The following is a 19,353-nucleotide window of genomic DNA, read 5'->3' as shown; positions in this document are numbered from 1 at the left end:
TTTTATTACTTTAGTATTCTTATTAGATTTAACTTGAATAAAACTGAGTAATTTTAAGTCCACACACTGTAAAACTATTTACAGAAATTCAGATTTTTAATGTGGACATTATGCACAGTTTGGGCCTTATTTAATGTATTTTTCCTGCATTTGTTTACAGTGAAATGAGAGCAAAAATAGTTTAAAAACAAACTGCAAGTGTCAGTTTGTAGCTGTAAATGAACTTTTCCACACAAAACACACAAAGAGATGATAAAATATTAATTCTTGTTCGTTCAAGATGATTGTTTGGTGATTTAATTAATCAATTAGTGGAAAATTATTCACTTTTGAGAATTGTTTGACGTACTTGTGATGACATTTGTCACTATTTTCAGAATTTAGTAACCAAAAATATAAGCAAAAATTAATCAATTAATGTAGAAAACAATCAGCAAATTAATCCATGAAGTAAATAATCATTAGTTGCAGTTGGAAGTAAAACAGTTCAAACCAGCGGCACAGTCAAATCCTGCTTTTACATGAATTCATGAGCAGTAATGTCATCTCCACTGAGTACTTTTCTAATGTGTTTGCTACATTTTCTTGTTTATACTAACATGCTTTTACTTTCACTGCAGGACTTTTGCTAATAATTGTGCCTAATTAGTATTTTTACTGAAGTAAAGTATGAAAACTTGAACTCAAACATGACAATGATGATTGAAAACTGCACCTTTGTTTTTAATTTGACAAATAAAACTGGTAAAATCAACTCTGCTTTGTTCTTTATTCAGCAATGTGGACATTTTTAAGACTCAAACAGACTTAATGAGGATTCTAATATGCAACATTTCAGCAGATGTTCAGATCCAGATGTTTAGGAGCCGTTCTGCAGGTCAGGAATAACGCCAGCTGTGTCATTTCAACACCAACATTTTGCAACAGAACGCTGGACTCAACGTATTTTTAGTTCTGTGTGACGACATGCTGAAGAGGCAGAAATCAGACTTTTACCGTAACCTCAGAGTTAATCATCACTGTCAGTCTGCGCTGTGTGTCCCATGCCCTCATCAGCTACCACATTTCCTCCAAACCTCCCAAACAGCACAAGGAAGAATTACACCATTTCCTTTGTTACAAATTTTATCTAGAGAAGTGCAGCGACCTCCACCCAGTCAGATGCCAGAAAAACACTTTACCGTTTCCAGTTCAAAATGGAGCAGAAAAGTTCTTCAGATGAGGTTTAATTATCTGGGAAACTGAGCCTGGAAGTTCATAGTTGTTTCAACATCTCACATTTAGTTTAGAGTTGCTATTTAGGACCCAAAACTAAGTCCTATGAAATATTTTGGCTGAATTATGAGGACTTTTGTGCCTTCACCCCCAAAAACATCGTATCTGAGAGCCCATTTTAAGGGCTCAATATCTCCAGAAATAAAACTCCCACAGCCATGAAATTTGGTGAAAACATAAACAGAATAGTTTCCAACAGATTTATTTGATTAAATGGCTCCAACAGAGGCAACATTTTTAATTACTGGCACTTGAAAATGTGAATCTTCCAATAAGTCCGTATATACCGATCAGGCACAACATTGTAACCACTGACAGGGGAAGACAGTCGGGCTTTTTGTTTACGTTCACCGTTTTTATGGAACGCTCTTCCATGATCTGACATTAAGCATGCTCAGTAGAGATGTTCAAAGCAAAGCTAAAGACCCGCTTGTCCTCTGCTGAACATGAATGGTAATTTGTGAGGCATTGTGTCTTCTTAGATGTCGTCTTTATTGGTTTTGTTGTTGTTATTGTTGTGTCTTCTCAGCCATTGTTTTCATCAGTTATCATTTTATTGTATTTTATCTGTTGCTTGCCCTGTAAAGCACTTTGACTTGAAAGTACTATATAAATAAAGTCGTTATTATTGTTGTTATTATAAGTGAATAACACTGATTATCTCTTCATCATGGCGCCGGTCAGTGAGTTGGATATATTAGGTAGCAACGTTTTGTCCTCAAAGTTGATGTTAGAAGCATCAAAAGTGGGAAAGCGTGAGGATTTGAGTGAGTTTCACATGACGACTGGGTCAGAGCACCTCTAGACCCACAGCTCTCGAGGGATGTTCCTGGTCTGAAGGGCTCAAGATCCATCAAAAGTGGTCCAAGGAAGGAACATTGGTGAACCAGCAACAGGGTCATGAGCAGACAAGGATCATTGGTGGACATGTGGAGGAAGGTTCGATCCAACAGACCAGCTTCTGTTGCTCAAACTGCTGAAGAAGCTAATGCTGGTTCTGATAGAAAGGTGTCAGAATACAAAGAGCACCAGTTTGTTGTGTACGGGCCAACAGAGATGGACCAGTCAGGGTGTCCATGCTGGCCCCTGTGCACCGCCGAAAGACCAACAGCGGACTTCAGAACTGGACCACGGAGCAATGGAAGAAGATGGCCTGGTCTGATGAATCACATTTTCATTTCCAACCAAGAAAACCATGCAAATCACGCTGGTATTCCTCCTTGTTTTCACTGTTCATCTCCCAGCTGTGCACATTGTTGCAAGTAAACAAAACTGAAACTAAAAAATGCCTCAAATGATCCAAATCTCATCAAAAAAGAACCAAAATTTATTTAAAGTTCCTAAATGTGTCCAAAATGTGTCTAAAATTAGGTGAAATCTGTCGCAAATGACTTAAACTTGTCCAAAATACATAAAAAAATGGTCCAGAATGATCCAACATTAGTCCCAAATGCGCAAAGAGAAACAAGAAGGTGCAAAAATAACATGTTTTGTGTGTACTGTTCTGCTGCTAGCTGCACATGTAATTGCAAATGCACAAACATAGACCCAAAATGTGTCAACAATTACCCAATAATCGTCCAAAATGACTATAACTTTTCAAAAATTCCTAAAATGTGTTTAAACTGTGTTCAAAATTAGGTGAAATTCATCTAAAATGACCCGTTTATCTGAAATTGATCCAAAATGACAGAAAAAGTCTAAAATGACTGAAATATAATCGTGAAACTGTGTCCTTAATGACGAAAATATTCTCAAAATGACTCAAAATAAGTCTAAAATCACATAAAGCTTGTCAAAAATATTTTTTGAATGTGCCAAATGACTAAAACGTATCTAAAATTTGTGAAATATGTCAAAAAATGTTGGTGAAATCCATCCAAAATAGGCTAAAGTTTGCCCCAAAATTAATCCAAAATGACTAACCTTGTCTAAAATGAATCAAAATTCATGTGGATGGACAGGTGCTTACCTGTGGAACACACAGCACCAGGATGTATCATGGAAAGAAGACAAGCCAGCAGAGGCCGTGAGATGCTTTGGACAATGTTCTGCTGGGAAGCCTTGGGTCCTGCCATTAAAATGGATGTTATTTTGACACAAACCACCTATCTAATCATTGCTGCACATCATGAACACTCTTTCATGGAAACAGTATTCCATGATGGCCTCTTTAAGCCACAAAGCAAAAATGGTTCAGGAATGGTTTGAGGAGCAACAACCAGTTTGAGGTGTTGATTTGGCCTCCAAACTCCCCAGATCTCAATCCAATCCAGCATCTGTGGGATGTTCCGGACAAACAAGTCCAATCCATGGAGGTCCCATCTCAAAACCTCCAGGATTTAAAGGATATGCTGCTAACATCTTGGTGCCAGATACGACAGAACACCTTCAATGTCTAGAGGAGTCCAGATACCACAGAATCACTTTCAGGGTCTAGTGGAGTCCAGATACCACAGAACATCTTCAATGTCTAGAGGAGTCCAGATACCACAGAACATCTTCAATGTCTAGAGGAGTCCAGATACCACAGAACACTTTCAGGGTCTAGTGGAGTCCAGATACCACAGAACACTTTCAGGGTCTAGTGGAGTCCAGATACCACAGAACACCTTCAGGGTCTAGAGGAGTCCAGATACCACAGAACACCTTCAGGGTCTAGTGGAGTCCAGATACCACAGAACACTTTCAGGGTCTAGATGAGTCCAGATACCACAGAACACTTTCATGGTCTAGTGGAGTCCAGATACCACAGAACACTTTCAGGGTCTAGAGGGGTCCAGATACCACAGAACACCTTCAGGGTCTAGTGGAGTCCAGATACCACAGAACACTTTCAGGGTCTAGATGAGTCCAGATACCACAGAACACCTTCAGGGTCTAGAGGAGTCCAGATACCACAGAACACTTTCAGGGTCTAGATGAGTCCAGATACCACAGAACACCTTCAGGGTCTAGAGGAGTCCAGATACCACAGAACACTTTCAGGGTCTAGATGAGTCCAGATACCACAGAACACCTTCAGGGTCTAGATGAGTCCAGATACCACAGAACACTTTCAGGGTCTAGATGAGTCCAGATACCACAGAACACCTTCAGGGTCTAGAGGAGTGCATGCCTCAACTGGTCAGGAGAAGGGGACTAACACAATATGAAGCAGGTGGTCATAATGTCATGACTGCTTGGTGTATATGGATGGATCCATATTTCTACTAAAATCCAAAAGTCTTTGGTTGACGTTTCACCAACCTTTGAGGCTCTGACATCAGTAGTGGCGCCCAGACAGACTGTTTGATGTGAATCTAAAGTACTGATTTAATCAACAATATTTGTCTTTTTCACAGCTGACACATTTTCATAAAAGTTCAGACGTAATGTGCATCGTGTTGCGAAATGTTCTCATGTGATCCGTGATCACGTGAAGGTGATTGCGTGAAGAAATGTTCTCTTACACAAGGTACAACAGAACAACAGAAATGCTCGACAAGAATTGTTAAAGTAGATAATGGCAGTCGTGACTTTTGTTCTTTTGATTCTATTTTTACCCTGAGCTTTGTTCTGTAACAACAAAAGATAATGGAGGAGATTAGGAGAGAAAAATGACAACAACTCTTTTTGGTTTTGCAATACATAATAATAATAATAACAGTGAGAATAAATTGTAATGGGGACATGTCTGCAGTGTAGTCCATTGACTGAAAAGAAGTCTTCTCATCATCAACTTCAGCATCAAAAGACAAATCATCAGACATTACAAGATTCAAAGTGTGGAGGAATTACAAATGAAACGAGTTTTATTCTTTAAAAATGGATGTAATTTGTGGTGTGATACACAAAAATCTCATTTTATGACTGCAGTGAGAAAGCATTCATAGTCAGTGTGCAAACTTGTGTCTGTTCAAAATTTACTCAGTATGTCTCAGCAGCATTTGATAACCAGATATTTAAATGTACACTAAATAAAACACGCAGCAAGTCTGTCAATCACTTCTCATCGATTTATAAAAAGCTTTAAACTATTCTTTGAAAGAAAGTTTTTTGTAATAATTAAGAATTATTTTGTGTCTAAAGTCAAATGCAAACATACAAACATGTCACGTGGCACCACATTGCTAAAAAATATCTCAAAATTGCATCAGCGTAATCAGCTGTCAACACAAATTAAATTGTTATAGCAGCAGTATAGTAAGAGTATGTCATATTAATTAATAACTAAGTCATAATAATCTATGAATTATGCAGAATTGAGGTTTATTTTTAAACAATAGTTTGAGAGCAGGCTCCGTTTTCTGTACGCTAATAGCAGCCAGATAGCTTAGCTATAATAAATAAAGATGTTAGGTTTCAATTTTAGTCATGGAATTGAGAGCAGTGAGAGATTGAGGCATGAGCGTTTAGGACATTAAATATTTGTGTTAAACTTTAGTTCTGCGAGTTGAAATCTGCTCAGATCGTCTGTTTATTTATTTTTATTTTTTTTACTGTTCTTCAATCCAGTTTTTTGCATGAGCGTCCTCCCTCTAAACAGCGCTGACAGCTACAACCACACATAAGAGCCTGCTGTATGAAGACACACACAGCCCACACACACACTCTCACTCTGCCCACACACCAAGCTAATACCCCGCTGCCACTGTTATTTCTGGCCTGTGTGATCAATCTTTCCACAAAGTCTGAAATAGTGAAAAAACAGGAACTTAAAGCAGATCCTGTAAGTTGTCCGTCAGGTTCAGACGGTGACTCAAGATGAGCGAACATCAGTTCATCTGGCCCGACTTCTTCTGAGGGACATTAAACACAACACCAAGTCCGATTCCTGGAAAACAATGATCTCATGTAGTACAAATGTTCGGCCACAGCAATCAATATCAGATAAACTGGATTATTTTTGATGATAAAAAATACAAATTACAGAAAAAGGCTGAGTTAATAGAAAACTACATATCAAAAGTATTATTGATGTATGAAAGCTCAATTTATCAGTAAAAGGACAGAATTAAAACTGCACAGACATAATCATAATATACCTGATATATGTACAAAGTGTCTAAATGACAAAGTAACATTGTTCCATTGTATGTGGACATGTCCTGAAGTGGAACTTTTTTGGGAGGAGGTTAAAATACAGTAGAGTCAATCATGTCAAAGGATATTCCAAAAAGTCCTGCGTTTTTCATTTTAGGAATATATCCAGAAAAACACAATTTTTCCAAATTTGAAAAAATAATGATTAATATGTGTCTGATACAAGCAAAGAAAATAATTGCAATATATTGGAAAAAAAGTAATAGACCCAAACTGGTGCACTGGGTGAACAGATGCTCATAGTTTATCCTCTAGAAAGAATTACATGTATTAGGGAAAAAAAGCTGTCTATATTTGAAAAGGTGTGGGGATCATTTAAAGACTTTGTGGGAAATTTTGGTTTGACAGAAGATACTGATTACATTTAAATTAATATTTTGCTGTAGACCTATACAATATAATTTGTGCATTTAAGTATGTAATGTTTATTGTTTTTATGTTGTTTATTCTTGTGTGCATTTCTTTTTTTAAAAAATCTTTTATCAAAATCTGTGCAATATGTAAACAAATTCTTTACCTACAAACCTGGGACAAGAAATTTTGGCATACAGTTCTAAAAGTGATTTTCATGTAAGAAACAAATAAAGACATTGTTATAAAAAAAAGGACAGAATTATGAAGCACTCAGTATTTATGCAACACATTTGCCTTCTTGTGCAACTACAAAGTATGAGTTAGGCAATGGCATTTTTTGTCATACTGACGTTTACAGTCTTATTTTTAGTACCAGAAATAACAATAATTCAAGAAGCACTTGACAATAAAGCATATAATAAAGGTAAATAAAAATGGACATATCATGTAAGAAGATAAAATAATTGAAATGATTCCTATAATTACCATCAGATAGGAAAAAGGCAAATGTCAGATTTGAAACAGGATACCAGGATTGGATTTCCACAGACAGGTTTGGTGATAAATCAACATTATTAAGACTACCAGAGGATTTAAGCTGGTTAAAGCTAGAAAAACAAGCAACAAAAACTTTAACTATAAAACTGACATGTAGCCAGAGAAGTGCAGCAAGAACTGGTGTAACATGGTTTCGTTTCTTATGTGTGAAAAAAATTAATAAAATCACTCCATATGCAGGGCTGCATGGTGGGTAGTGGTTAGCACTTTCACCTTGCAGCAAGAAGATCCCTGGTTCAAATCCCAGGGTGGGCCTGGGATCTTTCTGCATGGAGTTTGCATGTTCTCCCTGTGCATGCGTGGGTTTTCTCCGGGTACTCCGGCTTCCTCCCACAGTCCAAAAATATGCTGAGGTTAATTGAGTACTCTAAATTGTCCGTAGGTGTGAATGTGAGTGTGAGTGTGATTGTGTGTCTGTATATGTAGCCCTGTGACAGACTGGTGACCTGTCCAGGGTGTCCCCTGCCTTCACTCGAGTCAGCTGGGATAGACTCCAGCACCCCCTGTGACCCTAGTGAGGATAAAGCGGTGTATAGAGAATGGATGGATGGACTCTTTATGCTGTTTGTTGAGAATAAAAAGTTGAATATTTCTAAAACAAAACAGAATCGGGAGCCTCAGTGACCAAAATAGGCATGATTTTATTTTTTATTCTTTTTCTCCAAAAAACTGCAGCATAACAAACTAAAATCAATATGAAAACACACAATACAAAATAAAATTAACACTTCAGCATCGCTCACAATGAGAACAAACATCGGTTGGTTGGTTTTTATAGTTGTGGGTCTACAGGTGAGTAAAAAAATCGTCTAGACGGGAGTCGGCTCGTTCACAAGGTGGCGTGTTGAGCTAGAAAAGCTCGGATTCTCTGCAGCAGCTCTTTCTTCACGCTGTCGGGGACGAGTGCTGCACAGGACACAAAAACAGGGATGCAAAATAAAGTAACACCACAGTACAATAATAAAAGGATTCTACTAAAATACAGTCTTTGGTCAACATTTCACCAACTTTTGAGGCTCTGACATCAGTAGAATCTGATGTGTGGTAAACCAGTTTTAGCTATTTTGACTTGACACTTGTCTAAAATGACAATAATGAGAAATTATTGGCACTTGAAAATGGAAAGAAAGAGCAAAATCCTCAACCAACTGTGGCACTGTGGCCATAAAGTCATGTTTTTTTCCTATGTTTTAAAACTCTTTTCAAAAATACAAAGTGTTTATTTTATTTTTAGAATGCACATTTGTATTTCTCTTTGCTTTTATTGCTGCTGCTCCTACTTTTCAAACTATTTTATCGTAAGATAAGATTTGATAATTATTCATCTTTGAGACAGTTGTTTTGCCAGAGTACGATAAACAAAGATAAGTGACATATACATGATTAGAATTAATGGACAAAACACAAAATGTCCAAGTGTGTAAAGTGTCTAAGTGGATGCCAAGGAACAGTATCCAAAAAATAAATTAACATAAGCACAGAATGTGAACTGCAAATTTAATAACAAGAAGCAGATGGATACGTAGAGAATGAATTGAAAGTGAACAGATATATTGCACAGAAACAGTGCACTTAATGATAATATTTCCCTATTTACTTCATATATACTGCCAATGTACCTGCACACATGACAATTAAACTCTTCTGTTCTATTCTGAAATAAAATAAGTAAACTGGGCAATCACAGTGAAATGGTTTTGAGGTTTTCCTGCAGGGTTGGAGAATTTACTGATCAATATGAGATGTTTTAATACATATTCATCAGTTATCTTGAAGCTAAAATGCTCTGGAGCAGGTTCGATGTTCAGCATAAGTGACCAGATGAAAAGTGAACCAGCGTTGCAGTCAGAATTAAACCTAACGTCACTTCAACAACCTTAAATCCTGCTTTAGAGTGCAGAATTGTGTTGTTTTGCTGCAAATTAGTGTCTGAACTCTACCTCTGCCTTTAGGTGTGACTTCTGTGACCAGGTCCTCCACTGTGACGTGCTCCAGACCCTTTTCTCTGATCACATCTGCACACAGGAGGCGGTAGTTTTAGGGACACAGCTTCACAGAACCACAACATCCTCATCATCATTCCACATTTGAAGCCTCAGTAGGTACCTTTGCAGTGTGCCTTCAGCTGATCCTTCCATCCACACTCCACCAGCTTCGCCCTCAGCAGCTCTTTCAACCTGCACACACACACATTCAGGTGACATTATGTTTGATTAATCTGAATATAACCGTTCAGCGCCAAATCAGTGCAGAGGAAGCGCCGCTCACCGCTCCCGTTCCCCCATTTCTATCAGCTTCTGGTTGATCGCAGCCCTCATCTGGGAGTCTTTGCTCATGTTCCGCCTGGAAACACAAAGAAACACCGGAAGTCTCACGTTTGAACGCACAGAAACACGAAAAGGTGATTAAAAATGCAGCTAGCTAACAGGTAGCCGTTACCTTTTGTCAGAAAGGATCAGCTGGGGAACACTCTGTCCCTTAACGAAACGGCTCCGTCGGACGCTTCGAAAGCTCAACAGTTCCGGTTTCAGAGAGGTTAATTTTCAAACAACACACGAAAAAGGCGACAAATTTCAAAACAATGTCCAGATAAATCTGTTATATTGAATACAAATCTAATTTAAAAATTAAATTTGGCTATTATGGCAAAATAACAACGATTCTTACGGGATTCTATGTGTTTTAAGCACAAACAAACACAGAACTCTACTTCCCATGAGCACCAGCGGCAGTGGCGTCCGCTGTAAAATAACCCCTTGCGAAACAAAACAGGAAGCGTGTGTCTTGCTGACTTCTCCAGCATCATCTTCTTGCTGCACATCAAGTTGTGAGTAAGTGAGCCTCATTCAGGAGATATGGCGGCGTCTAACTACTCCCTGAAGGTCAACAGAGACCTGCTGGACCCGAACTTTGAAAGTTACCGCTTGTCTCTTGACGCCATCCCGACGTACAACGTGGAGCTGGACGCAGGTGAGAGAAACTAACTTACAGCACAGTTAGCTTGTTGGCTAGCTCAGCACTGATTCCTGGCTCTGATACACTCCACTCCATCATAACTTTTTATTAGCTGCACTTGTACAGTTTCATTCCGTCTAATGCGACAGAGCTGCCATTTTGCAAAGTTTCTATTTTTTTCATTTTTGTTGAAATTGTCACGAGAGGTAATAATTCTGCTTTATTTTTATTATTCGTGAGGTCACAGTTTAGCTGGACTGTGTTCCAATGAAAATGTTTCTGAAATTTTGTCACACTCATGTGCAGTAGTCAAAATTTTAGGAATACTTTTGAATCTAGTGCAGTCCAGTGCACCATCACCTTTTTTACAACAGAAGCTGTAAATATAAAAGCTTCATGAAAATGGAATTAATAGATTGAATTGCATGAAATTTCACAGATAAATGCTATCTGATAAGGAGGCTGGTGAGTGTATCCTCTTTCACACTTGTTACTAAACAGGAGTAGCAAATTGAATCATTTAAAATTAAGATTTACATTTTTATGTACTTTTATGTACTTTTAAAGCTCCATTTATAAATGTGAATGAGCTCTGTCTGTTGTCCTGTGGTTCAAAATGAAGTTTGATTTCCTCCTCTTAAATATCTTGGGCGTTCAGATGGTCACTAAGAAAATGAGGAGTGCCTTAAAATCAGTTTATTTTTAATCTACTGCAGATTTTTATTTTTTTTCCCTAAAACTGATTTAATTCAGATGTGCTCCAGTTCCTTAAAAGCAAAAAAAAAACAAAAAACAACAAATCACAGAAAATGAAACCAAAACTCTTCAAATAGTGTCTAAAAAAAGTCAGATGAAGTGTAACTGAAGTCCTACCAGCTGCAGATCTTTACATCTCATATCTTCCTGTTTGCTTGAAACTGTATACTTGTTTACATCTTAAGAAACCCCAAGAACACCTTTACTGCTTCACGTCATTATATTTCAAGCCGTCTTCTTTTTCATAAATATCCTTGAATTGTGTCGTAGCTGTGCCCATTTTGAGATTGTTGGCTTCTTAAAATTCAAATTTCCTCAAAAGTTTTAGCTTCCATTGTTGCTTGTTAGTAGCTGTTGTATGTTTTCAGGAAGTAACTTTTTGTTTGATGATTAGAATAACATCAGAGTTACTGACAATAACAATTCCTCCCAAATATAGATGCATTCTATATGTTTTTATATAAATCACTTTATCACTGCCAGAGTCACTTCATTCAAACCAGAGTTTACAAATGCACGATGCACTTTACAACCGACTGCTGCTGTCAGTTTAAGTCTGTTTATTTAAATTGCTGTAGTTTATCGACAGTAAGAATTTCATTGTGTAGTGTAGCTGTCTAGTTTTCTGTGCTCAAGAGAATAATCCTCTTGGAATTACTTTAATTACACACGTGGACAAAATTGTTGGTACCCCTCAGTTAAAGAAGGAAAAACCCACAATTCTCACTGAAATCACTTGAAACTCACAAAAGTAACAATAAATAAAAATTTATTGAAAATTAAATAATCAAAAACAGCCATTACTTTTGAATTGTTGATTAACATAATTATTTAAAAAAACAAACTAATGAAACAGGCCTGGACAAAAATGATGGTACCTCTATAAAAGATTGAAAACTATTTGACCAGAGTGACATGATTAACTCAGGTGTGTCATTTAATTGACATCACAGGTGTTTCCAAACTCATAATCAGTCAGTCTGCCTATTTAAAGGGAGACAAGTAGTCACCCTGCTGTTTGGTGAAAAGGTGTGTACCACACTGAACATGGACAACAGAAAGCGAAGGAGAGAATTGTCCCAGGACATCCGAAAAAAAATGATAGACAAACATCTTAAAGGTAAAGGCTATAAGACCATCTCTAAACAGCTTGAAGTTCCTGTGACAACAGTGGCTCATATTATTCAGAAGTTCAAGACCCACGGGACAGTAGCCAACCTCCCTGGACGTGGCCGCAAGAGGAAAATTGATGACAAATTGAAGAGACGGATCGTTGGAATTGTATCCAAAGAGCCCAGAGCAACCTCCAAAGAAATTAAAGGTGAACTCCAAGGCCAAGGTACATCAGTGTCAGATCGCACCATTCGTCGTTGTTTGAGCCAAAGTGGACTTCATGGGAGACGACCAAGGAGGACACCACTGCTGAAAAAAACTCATAAAAAAGCCAGACTGGAATTTGCAAAAATGCATGTTGACAAGCCACAAAGCTTCTGGGAGAATGTCCTTTGGACAGATGAGACCAAACTGGAGCTTTTTGGTAAGGCACATCAACTCTATGTTCGTAGACTCAAAAACCAAGCATACGAAGAAAAGAACACTGTCCCTACGGTGAAACATGGAGGAGGCTCAGTAATGTTTTGGGGCTGCTTTGCTGCATCTGGCACAGGGTGTCTTGAAAGTGTGCAAGATACGATGAAATCTGAAGACTATCAAGGCATTCTGGAGAGAAATGTGCTGCCTAGTGTCAGAAAGCTTGGTCTCAGTCACAGGTCATGGGTCTTCCAACAGGACAACGATCCAAAACACACAGCCAAAAACACCCAAGAATGGCTGAGAGAAAAGCGTTGGACTATTCTAAAGTGGCCTTCTATGAGCCCAGATCTGAATCCCATTGAACATATGTGGAAGGAGCTGAAACATGCCATTTGGAGAAGACACCCATCAAACCTGAGACAACTGGAGCTGTTTGCTCATGAGGAGTGGGCCAAAATACCTGTTGACAGCTGCAGAACGCTCATTGACAAATACAGAAATCGTTTAATTGCAGTGATTGCCTCAAAAGGTTGTGCAACAAAATATTAAGTTATGGGTACCATCATTTTTGTCCAGCCCTATTTCATTAGTTTGTTTTTTTAAATAATTATGTTAATCAACAATTCAAAAGTGATGGCTGATTTTGATTATTTAATTTTCAATAAATTTTTATTTATTGTTACTTTTGTGAGTTTCAAGTGATTTCAGTGAGAATTGTGGGTTTTTCCTTCTTTAACTGAGGGGTACCAACAATTTTGTCCACGTGTGTAAAGGCAAGGGCACTTTGATTGTATTAACCCTCCTGTTGTCCTCATTTACAGGCACCAAAAAATATTGTTTCCTTGTCTGAAAAAAAAAAAAATCATCCACAAAAATTCCCCAAATTTCTGAAAATTTGCAAAACCTTCAGGAAGAAAATTCCAACAATTCCTTAAAAGTTGTATTTTTTTAAAAATCCCCCAAATTTGCCAAGAAAATAATTTATCGAAAATATTTTCAAAAATGAGTAAAAATGTTCTGAAAAAATTCTAAGAATTTCTAAAGTGATTACATATATATAAGTAAAACTTGATGTTCAAAAAACTCCCGAAAATGTGGATGTGGGAAGTTTCACTGTGAAATTCTGTTATTTTCCACATTTTCAAACTTTCAAATATTGAAGTTATTTCCTTGTCTGAAAAAAAATCTGCAATAAAATGCCCCAAATTTCCAAAAATGTACAAAACCTTCAGGAAGAAAATTCCAATAACTCATTAAAAGTTTCCCTTAAAAGATTTATTTAAAAAAAAATCCCCCAAATTTGGCAAGAAAATTCTAGTAAATATTTTCAAAAAATGAGTAAAAATCTTCCAAAATATCTAAAGTGATTACATATATATCAGTAAAACTTCTAATATTTTCTTTAAGAACATTCACAAGAAAAAAATCAACCAAAATCCAGCGAAATTCGCTGGATTTTAGTTGATTTTTTTTCTTGTGAATGTTCTTAAAGAAACATTTTTAACATTTCTTTTTTCCTCCAAAAAATTTTCAAAAAGTTCCCAAAAATGTTGAAAATGTGGCCATCAGACGTTTCACTGTGAAAATACATATATTTTTTGCCACATTTTCAAACTTTAAACTGGGTCAATGTTGACCCGGAGGACGACACGAGGGTTACGTAACATTTTTATACTCAAATCTTCCAAATATTAGTTAAAAAAAAATAAGATTGAGTTCATACCAATAACTGAAGTTGACATGATGAGGAACAGATTGAGTCTTTGATAAATAACAGCTGCAGTAATCATAAGTTTGTCTCTTCAAATACTTTGTACAAACTGAATACCAACAATATGAATCCCGTCTGGTGTCTGATTTCCTCTGTCTGTCTCTTCCTGTGTGCTGCAGCTGTGGAGGAGGTGAAGCTGAAGGATTCTCACTACACTCTGGAACACATGCGAGCCTTCGGCATGTACAACTACCTGCACCTGGACCCCTGGTACGACGACAGCGTTCTGTTTGTGGACTGCAAAGGACGAGTCCTCAGCCTCACCGTCACCCTGGTGAGACCTTCAGTCCTCCGAGGGAGTTTGTGGTGGATGTTTACATTTATACGCTGCAGCAATGAGAGCTTATCATTACTGTCCATCTACAAGTATCTGTGAGGAGAAGTTCACTGAAGACATCTGAATGTGTCTGAATGAGCAGCCTGGTCGCCTTTCTGTAAAAATTGTCGCTGTAATCTTACCAAGTTGGACTTTCTGTGTCACTTTCAACACAACCTGAAGCGTTTGCAGTCACATTAAGTTGTCTGAGGTGATTTAAAGTAGGTTTTTTCCACATTTTAGCATCAGTTTCTGTCCAAAATATCACTGAGAATGCAGAAGACACTTTGTTTTTTTGTAATTAATGGTGTAATTTTACATCTGCAATGAACTGCTATCACAGTCTAAACTGGTTTCAGTTGCATTAAATTGCCTAAAATGATTCGGGAAGGTTTTTTTCCCCCCACATTTTACCACCAATATCGATCCAAAAACATCACTGAGAGCACAAAAGACACAGTTTGCTGCACTTTGCTCGGCAGTTTTGCATTTTTACAAACTAAAATGCCCATAAAAATGATTTGAATGAAGACAGACTGGAACAGATTGAATTAATGTCATGCTGGTTTTGACGAAGCAGGAGCTGTTTAGTTAATGAAAAATCTGACCGTTTGACGAACAAAAATTCATTTTTTCTTAAATAAATGATTTAGTAGCATTTGTTTTTCACTTTCATCACAGTTTGAAGTCTTACTAAGTTGTCTGAGGTGGTTTAAAGAAGGTTTTTTTTCACCAGCTTTGATCCAGAAGCATCATAAAGAGAACAAAAAACACAGTTTGTTGCAACTGAAATCACAGTCTGAACTGCTTTTAGTTACACTAAATTACCTAAAATGATTTGAGAAGGATTTTTTCCCCACATCTTAGAATAAATATTGATCCAAAAGCATCATGGAGAGCACAAAATACACAATTATGTGCACGCTGCTCTGCAATTTTCCATCTTTTACAATCAAAAATGCCCATAAAAATTATTTGGATGAAGAAGAGACTGAAACTAATTAATGAAACTCATCCGTAATTATTGTCATACTGGTTTTGATTAACAGGAGCTGTAGTTTAGTTAATGGAAAAGTATGACCATTTGACACACAAAAATGGTATTATTCTTGAGTAAATGACTTGTATAGCATTAATAATAATAATATTAATAATAATTAGTAGCATTTCTGTGTCAATTTCAACACGATCTGAGGTGCTTTCAGTCACATTAAATTTTCTAAGGTTATTTAATTTTTTTTCACCTTTTAGCTTCAGTTTTGTTCCAAAAACATCATGAAACACAATTTGCTACACTTTTGACAAACTAAAATGTTCATTAAAATATCTTAATACAGATATAAATTATATCTGATTAATGAGACTCATCAATATTTGAAACATTGACAGGAGCTGAAGTTTATTTTGATAAATCAATTTTAATGTGCCTGAACCTCCAGTAGGTGGCGACCAAACCCTTGTAATCGCAGCTTGAGCGTAGTTTCAGCAGAAGATGCAGGAAAATTCCATAATATAGATGTTTTAACACTTATAGTACACAAATAAAACACAGTTGTGAGTATACATTGTTTTAATTTCTGCAATTTGCTGTTTTCTCGCATACAGAAGGAGTAAAAATCAGAGTATTTACAGGAATAACACAACTTTCTGTTCAGTGATTCCATAATAGACTCAAGTTTCATTTTCAGGTAAAACGACTTTTATGTCTGAGGCATCATTGGCCATAATTGGAGATAATTGGAGCCACATTGGAGGATTTTTTTGTGTCCTGGATGATGATGATGATCAGAGTTTGTGGCTTTCAGTGGCTCCATTACCGGACTTTTTCTGGAGCTGTGATGGCTAATTACAATGATCACATGATAATTATCGGGCTCTTTGTGTACATTTTGCATGGCACATCGTAGGTTGGCGTGAAAACGATCTCAGAGGTGCGCTAGGTAGCGACATAATGCATCGTGTCGCACTCCATGGCAACGACAGGCAGCTGCTGCTCAGCTTTGGAAATCAGGGATGCTGTCAGACTGTTGAATCACCCGTCACATGAACGGCCACATGACAACCGTTGGCAGCCGATCCTCCTCCTGATGTTGTTTTCTCTTACTCTCCAATACTCGTTAATGCAATAAAAACATTATAGAACATCTGCTTCACCGCTGTTTCCATGTCAGGTCGTCAAATGTTGAACTTCTTATGGGGTTAAAGTTCCACATTCAAGATGGAAGCAGCGACTTATCATCTGCCTCAACGTCCTCCTCTGTTGAATGTTTTTCTGAGTCATGACCGATTGTTTTGTAGGTCTAAGAGCGTGTCATATTAGTCTACATGATTTTTCTAATTTTGTTTAACCCTCCTAATTCCAAGCAATTTCTGGACATTTTTTTGTTTTCGCATGTTTTTTCTTATTTTTCATCTTTTTCTTAAATTTTTCATTTTTTCTCATCTTTTTTATTTATCATTTTTCATCTATTGTCATGTTTTGTCATCTTTCCTTATATTTTTCCTCATCTTTTATCTTTTCTCATATTTTTCTCAACTTATCTTTTCCTCATCTCAGGTGATCATTTCTTATCTTTTCTCATCCTTTCTCATCTTTTTCTCATTTTTATGGATCCTTTTCATATCTTTTTCTCGTCTTATCTTTTTGTCATAGTTTCTCATCTTTTTCTCTTCTTTTTCTCTTCTTTTTATTTGTCCTTTCACTATCTTTTCTCATTTTTGTCCTGTTTTGTCATCTTCTCTTATCTTTTTGTCTTAATTTTCTCATCTTTCTTGTCTTTTTCTCATGTTGTGTGATCTTTTCTTGTCTTTTCTCATATTTTTCTCATCTTTTGTGATCTTTTCTTATCTTTTCTCATCTTTTTGTCATCCTTTTCATATCTTTTTCTCATCTTTTGTCGTGTTGTCATCTTTTCCTATCCTTTCTCATCTTTACTTATATTTGTGTCATTTTTTCCTTTCCTCCCTTCCTTCCTTTTCTTGTATCTCATATTTTTCTTCAGTTTTTTATATTTTCTCTTCTTTTTCTCATCCTTTTCTTGCCTTTGCTTGTCTTTTTATCTTTTTATTTTTGATACTTTTCCTCATCTTTTCTAGCTTTTTTAAAAAAAAAAATCATCTTTGCCCATTTTTCTTATTTTTTAAAGTGTTTTGTCACGTTTCTCATCTTCTCATCTTTTTTAATCTTTTCTTTAATCATATTTTTCCTCTTTTTTTTCTAGATTTTTAAATCCTATTTGCTCTTTTTCATATCTTTTAAAATCCTTTTTGTACCTTTTCTCATCTTTTATAATATTCTTAGCTTTTAACAAAAACTTTTTCTGATCTTTTTCCTTCTTTTTTATCCGTTTCTTTTCTCATCTGTTTCTTTGTCTTTTCTGACTGTTTTTTTAATAGTCTTTTCCCATTTTTTGTTATCTTTTGAAAAATCTTTTCTCATCTTTTCCTGCCTTTTATCATCTTTTTTAAAAAAAAGTATTTCTTTTTTCATTCTGTTCCTCACCTTTTCTAGTTTTTTATATCATCGTTGAGTAATCATCTTATCTTTTTAAATCTTTTCTCATCTTCTCTCATCTTTTTCTCACCTTTTTCTTATGTTTTTTAAAATAGTTTTCTTAGTTTTTCTCATCTTCTCATCTTTTTTTTAAATCTTACATTGTTATTGTCCTTTTCTTGTCTTTGGAATTTAAGATATTTTACCCAAAATTATCCAAATCAAGTAACTGATTAGCAGAACTGATTGAGTTGTAATTGATGTACTTCTTGCGTGATTTAAGATGGAAGCAGCGACCTGCATCGTCTACTTCAGCGCCATCCTCTGTTAACTGTTTTTGTGAGTCATGACTGATTGTTTTGTAGCTCTGAGAATGGACATGTCGTATTACTCTCCATGATTTATTTTAAAGTTTTGGTGCACTGACATAACATCATGACTCATGTAGCATCATTCCAGTGCTATTTTTCACTCCTAAGGCTGAAATAAAAGCCTCATATAATGCTGATTAATTGTCCAAATTACAAGCCATTTCTGGCAGATATTTTTTTGCTTTTATCTTCTTTTCTCATCTTTTTTTCTAGTCTTTTCATCATTTTCTTATTGTTCCTTGTCTTTTTCTCATCTTCTTTTATCATTTTCTCACCTTTTCTATTATTTTCTTGTCTTATCTTTTTCTCACATTTTCCTTTTTGTCATCTTTTCTAACATTTTTATCATCTTTTGTGTATTTTTATAATCCTTTCTCATATTTTTCCTATCGTCTTTCATCATTTTATCATGTCTCATTTTTCTAATCTTTTTTCGTGTTTTTTCTGATCTTTTTCTTTTATCTCATCTTTTTTCATCTATTCTCTTCATTTTCTCATCTTTTCTCACCTTTTTTATCTTTTGAAATCTCATCTTTTCTCATATTGTTCTCATCTTTTTCTCATCTTTTCACACCTTTTTCATCTTTTTCTCATCTTTTCTTATTTTTTGTCATTTTCTCAACCTTTTCCATATTTTTCTCATTATTCTCAAAATGTTCTCATCTTTTCTTATCCTTTTCTGATCTCTTTTCATATTCTTCTCATCTTTTTTTCATCTTTCTTATCTTTTCATCTTTTCTCATCTTTTTCTAATCTCTCAACTTTTTCTCATCTCTTTCACATCTTTTCTCATCTTTTCCTTATCTTTTCTCATCTTATCTTTGTAAACTGAGAAAATTTACCCCAAAATAGTTGGCATATCAATTAATTATGTGACAGAAATCTG

General features: G+C 36.1%; 2 protein-coding genes across 5 annotated transcripts in view; one reads left to right on the top strand and one right to left on the bottom strand.

Annotated features, from left to right (window-relative positions):
• Window positions 1-7,893: 7,893 nt before the first annotated feature.
• Window positions 7,894-9,861, bottom strand: eny2 (ENY2 transcription and export complex 2 subunit). The gene is made up of 5 exons (XM_022217499.2): window positions 9,712-9,861; window positions 9,541-9,615; window positions 9,379-9,449; window positions 9,213-9,287; window positions 7,894-8,178 (listed from the first exon to the last, which is right to left on the bottom strand). Exons 2-5 carry the CDS (start codon window positions 9,606-9,608, stop codon window positions 8,102-8,104), a joined length of 291 nt encoding a protein of 96 aa, XP_022073191.1. The 5' UTR covers window positions 9,609-9,615; window positions 9,712-9,861; the 3' UTR covers window positions 7,894-8,101.
• Window positions 9,862-10,030: 169 nt separating this feature from the next.
• nudcd1 (NudC domain containing 1) overlaps window positions 10,031-19,353 on the top strand; it is a 117,844-nt gene continuing 108,521 nt past the window's right edge. For 2 of the 4 annotated variants that reach the window (XM_051955519.1, XM_051955517.1), the window contains exons 1-2: window positions 10,031-10,242; window positions 14,407-14,561. In XM_051955519.1, coding sequence (XP_051811479.1) covers window positions 10,128-10,242; window positions 14,407-14,561 — 270 coding nt within the window. In that variant the 5' untranslated portion in view covers window positions 10,031-10,127. The remainder of the gene's footprint in view (window positions 10,243-14,406; window positions 14,562-19,353) is intronic. The other 2 variants (XM_051955520.1, XM_051955516.1) reach the window with 2 other exon arrangements.

Source organism: Acanthochromis polyacanthus, chromosome 11 (assembly GCF_021347895.1).
Source record: "Acanthochromis polyacanthus isolate Apoly-LR-REF ecotype Palm Island chromosome 11, KAUST_Apoly_ChrSc, whole genome shotgun sequence".
Classification (NCBI taxonomy): Eukaryota; Metazoa; Chordata; class Actinopteri; family Pomacentridae; genus Acanthochromis; species Acanthochromis polyacanthus.
This window is presented reverse-complemented; position numbering and strand designations above follow the sequence as displayed.

Bases quoted from the DNA above. Each gene is read 5' to 3' on its own strand.
- eny2 (XM_022217499.2), bottom strand. From the start codon at position 9,608: ATGAGCAAAGACTCCCAGATGAGGGCTGCGATCAACCAGAAGCTGATA. The intron at 9,450-9,540 runs GTGAGCGGCGCT...GTGTGTGTGCAG, and splicing joins GAAATGGGGGAACGGGAGCG to GTTGAAAGAGCTGCTGAGGG. The intron at 8,179-9,212 runs GTAGAGTTCAGA...TGTCCTGTGCAG, and splicing joins AGTCACACCTAAAGGCAGAG to CACTCGTCCCCGACAGCGTG.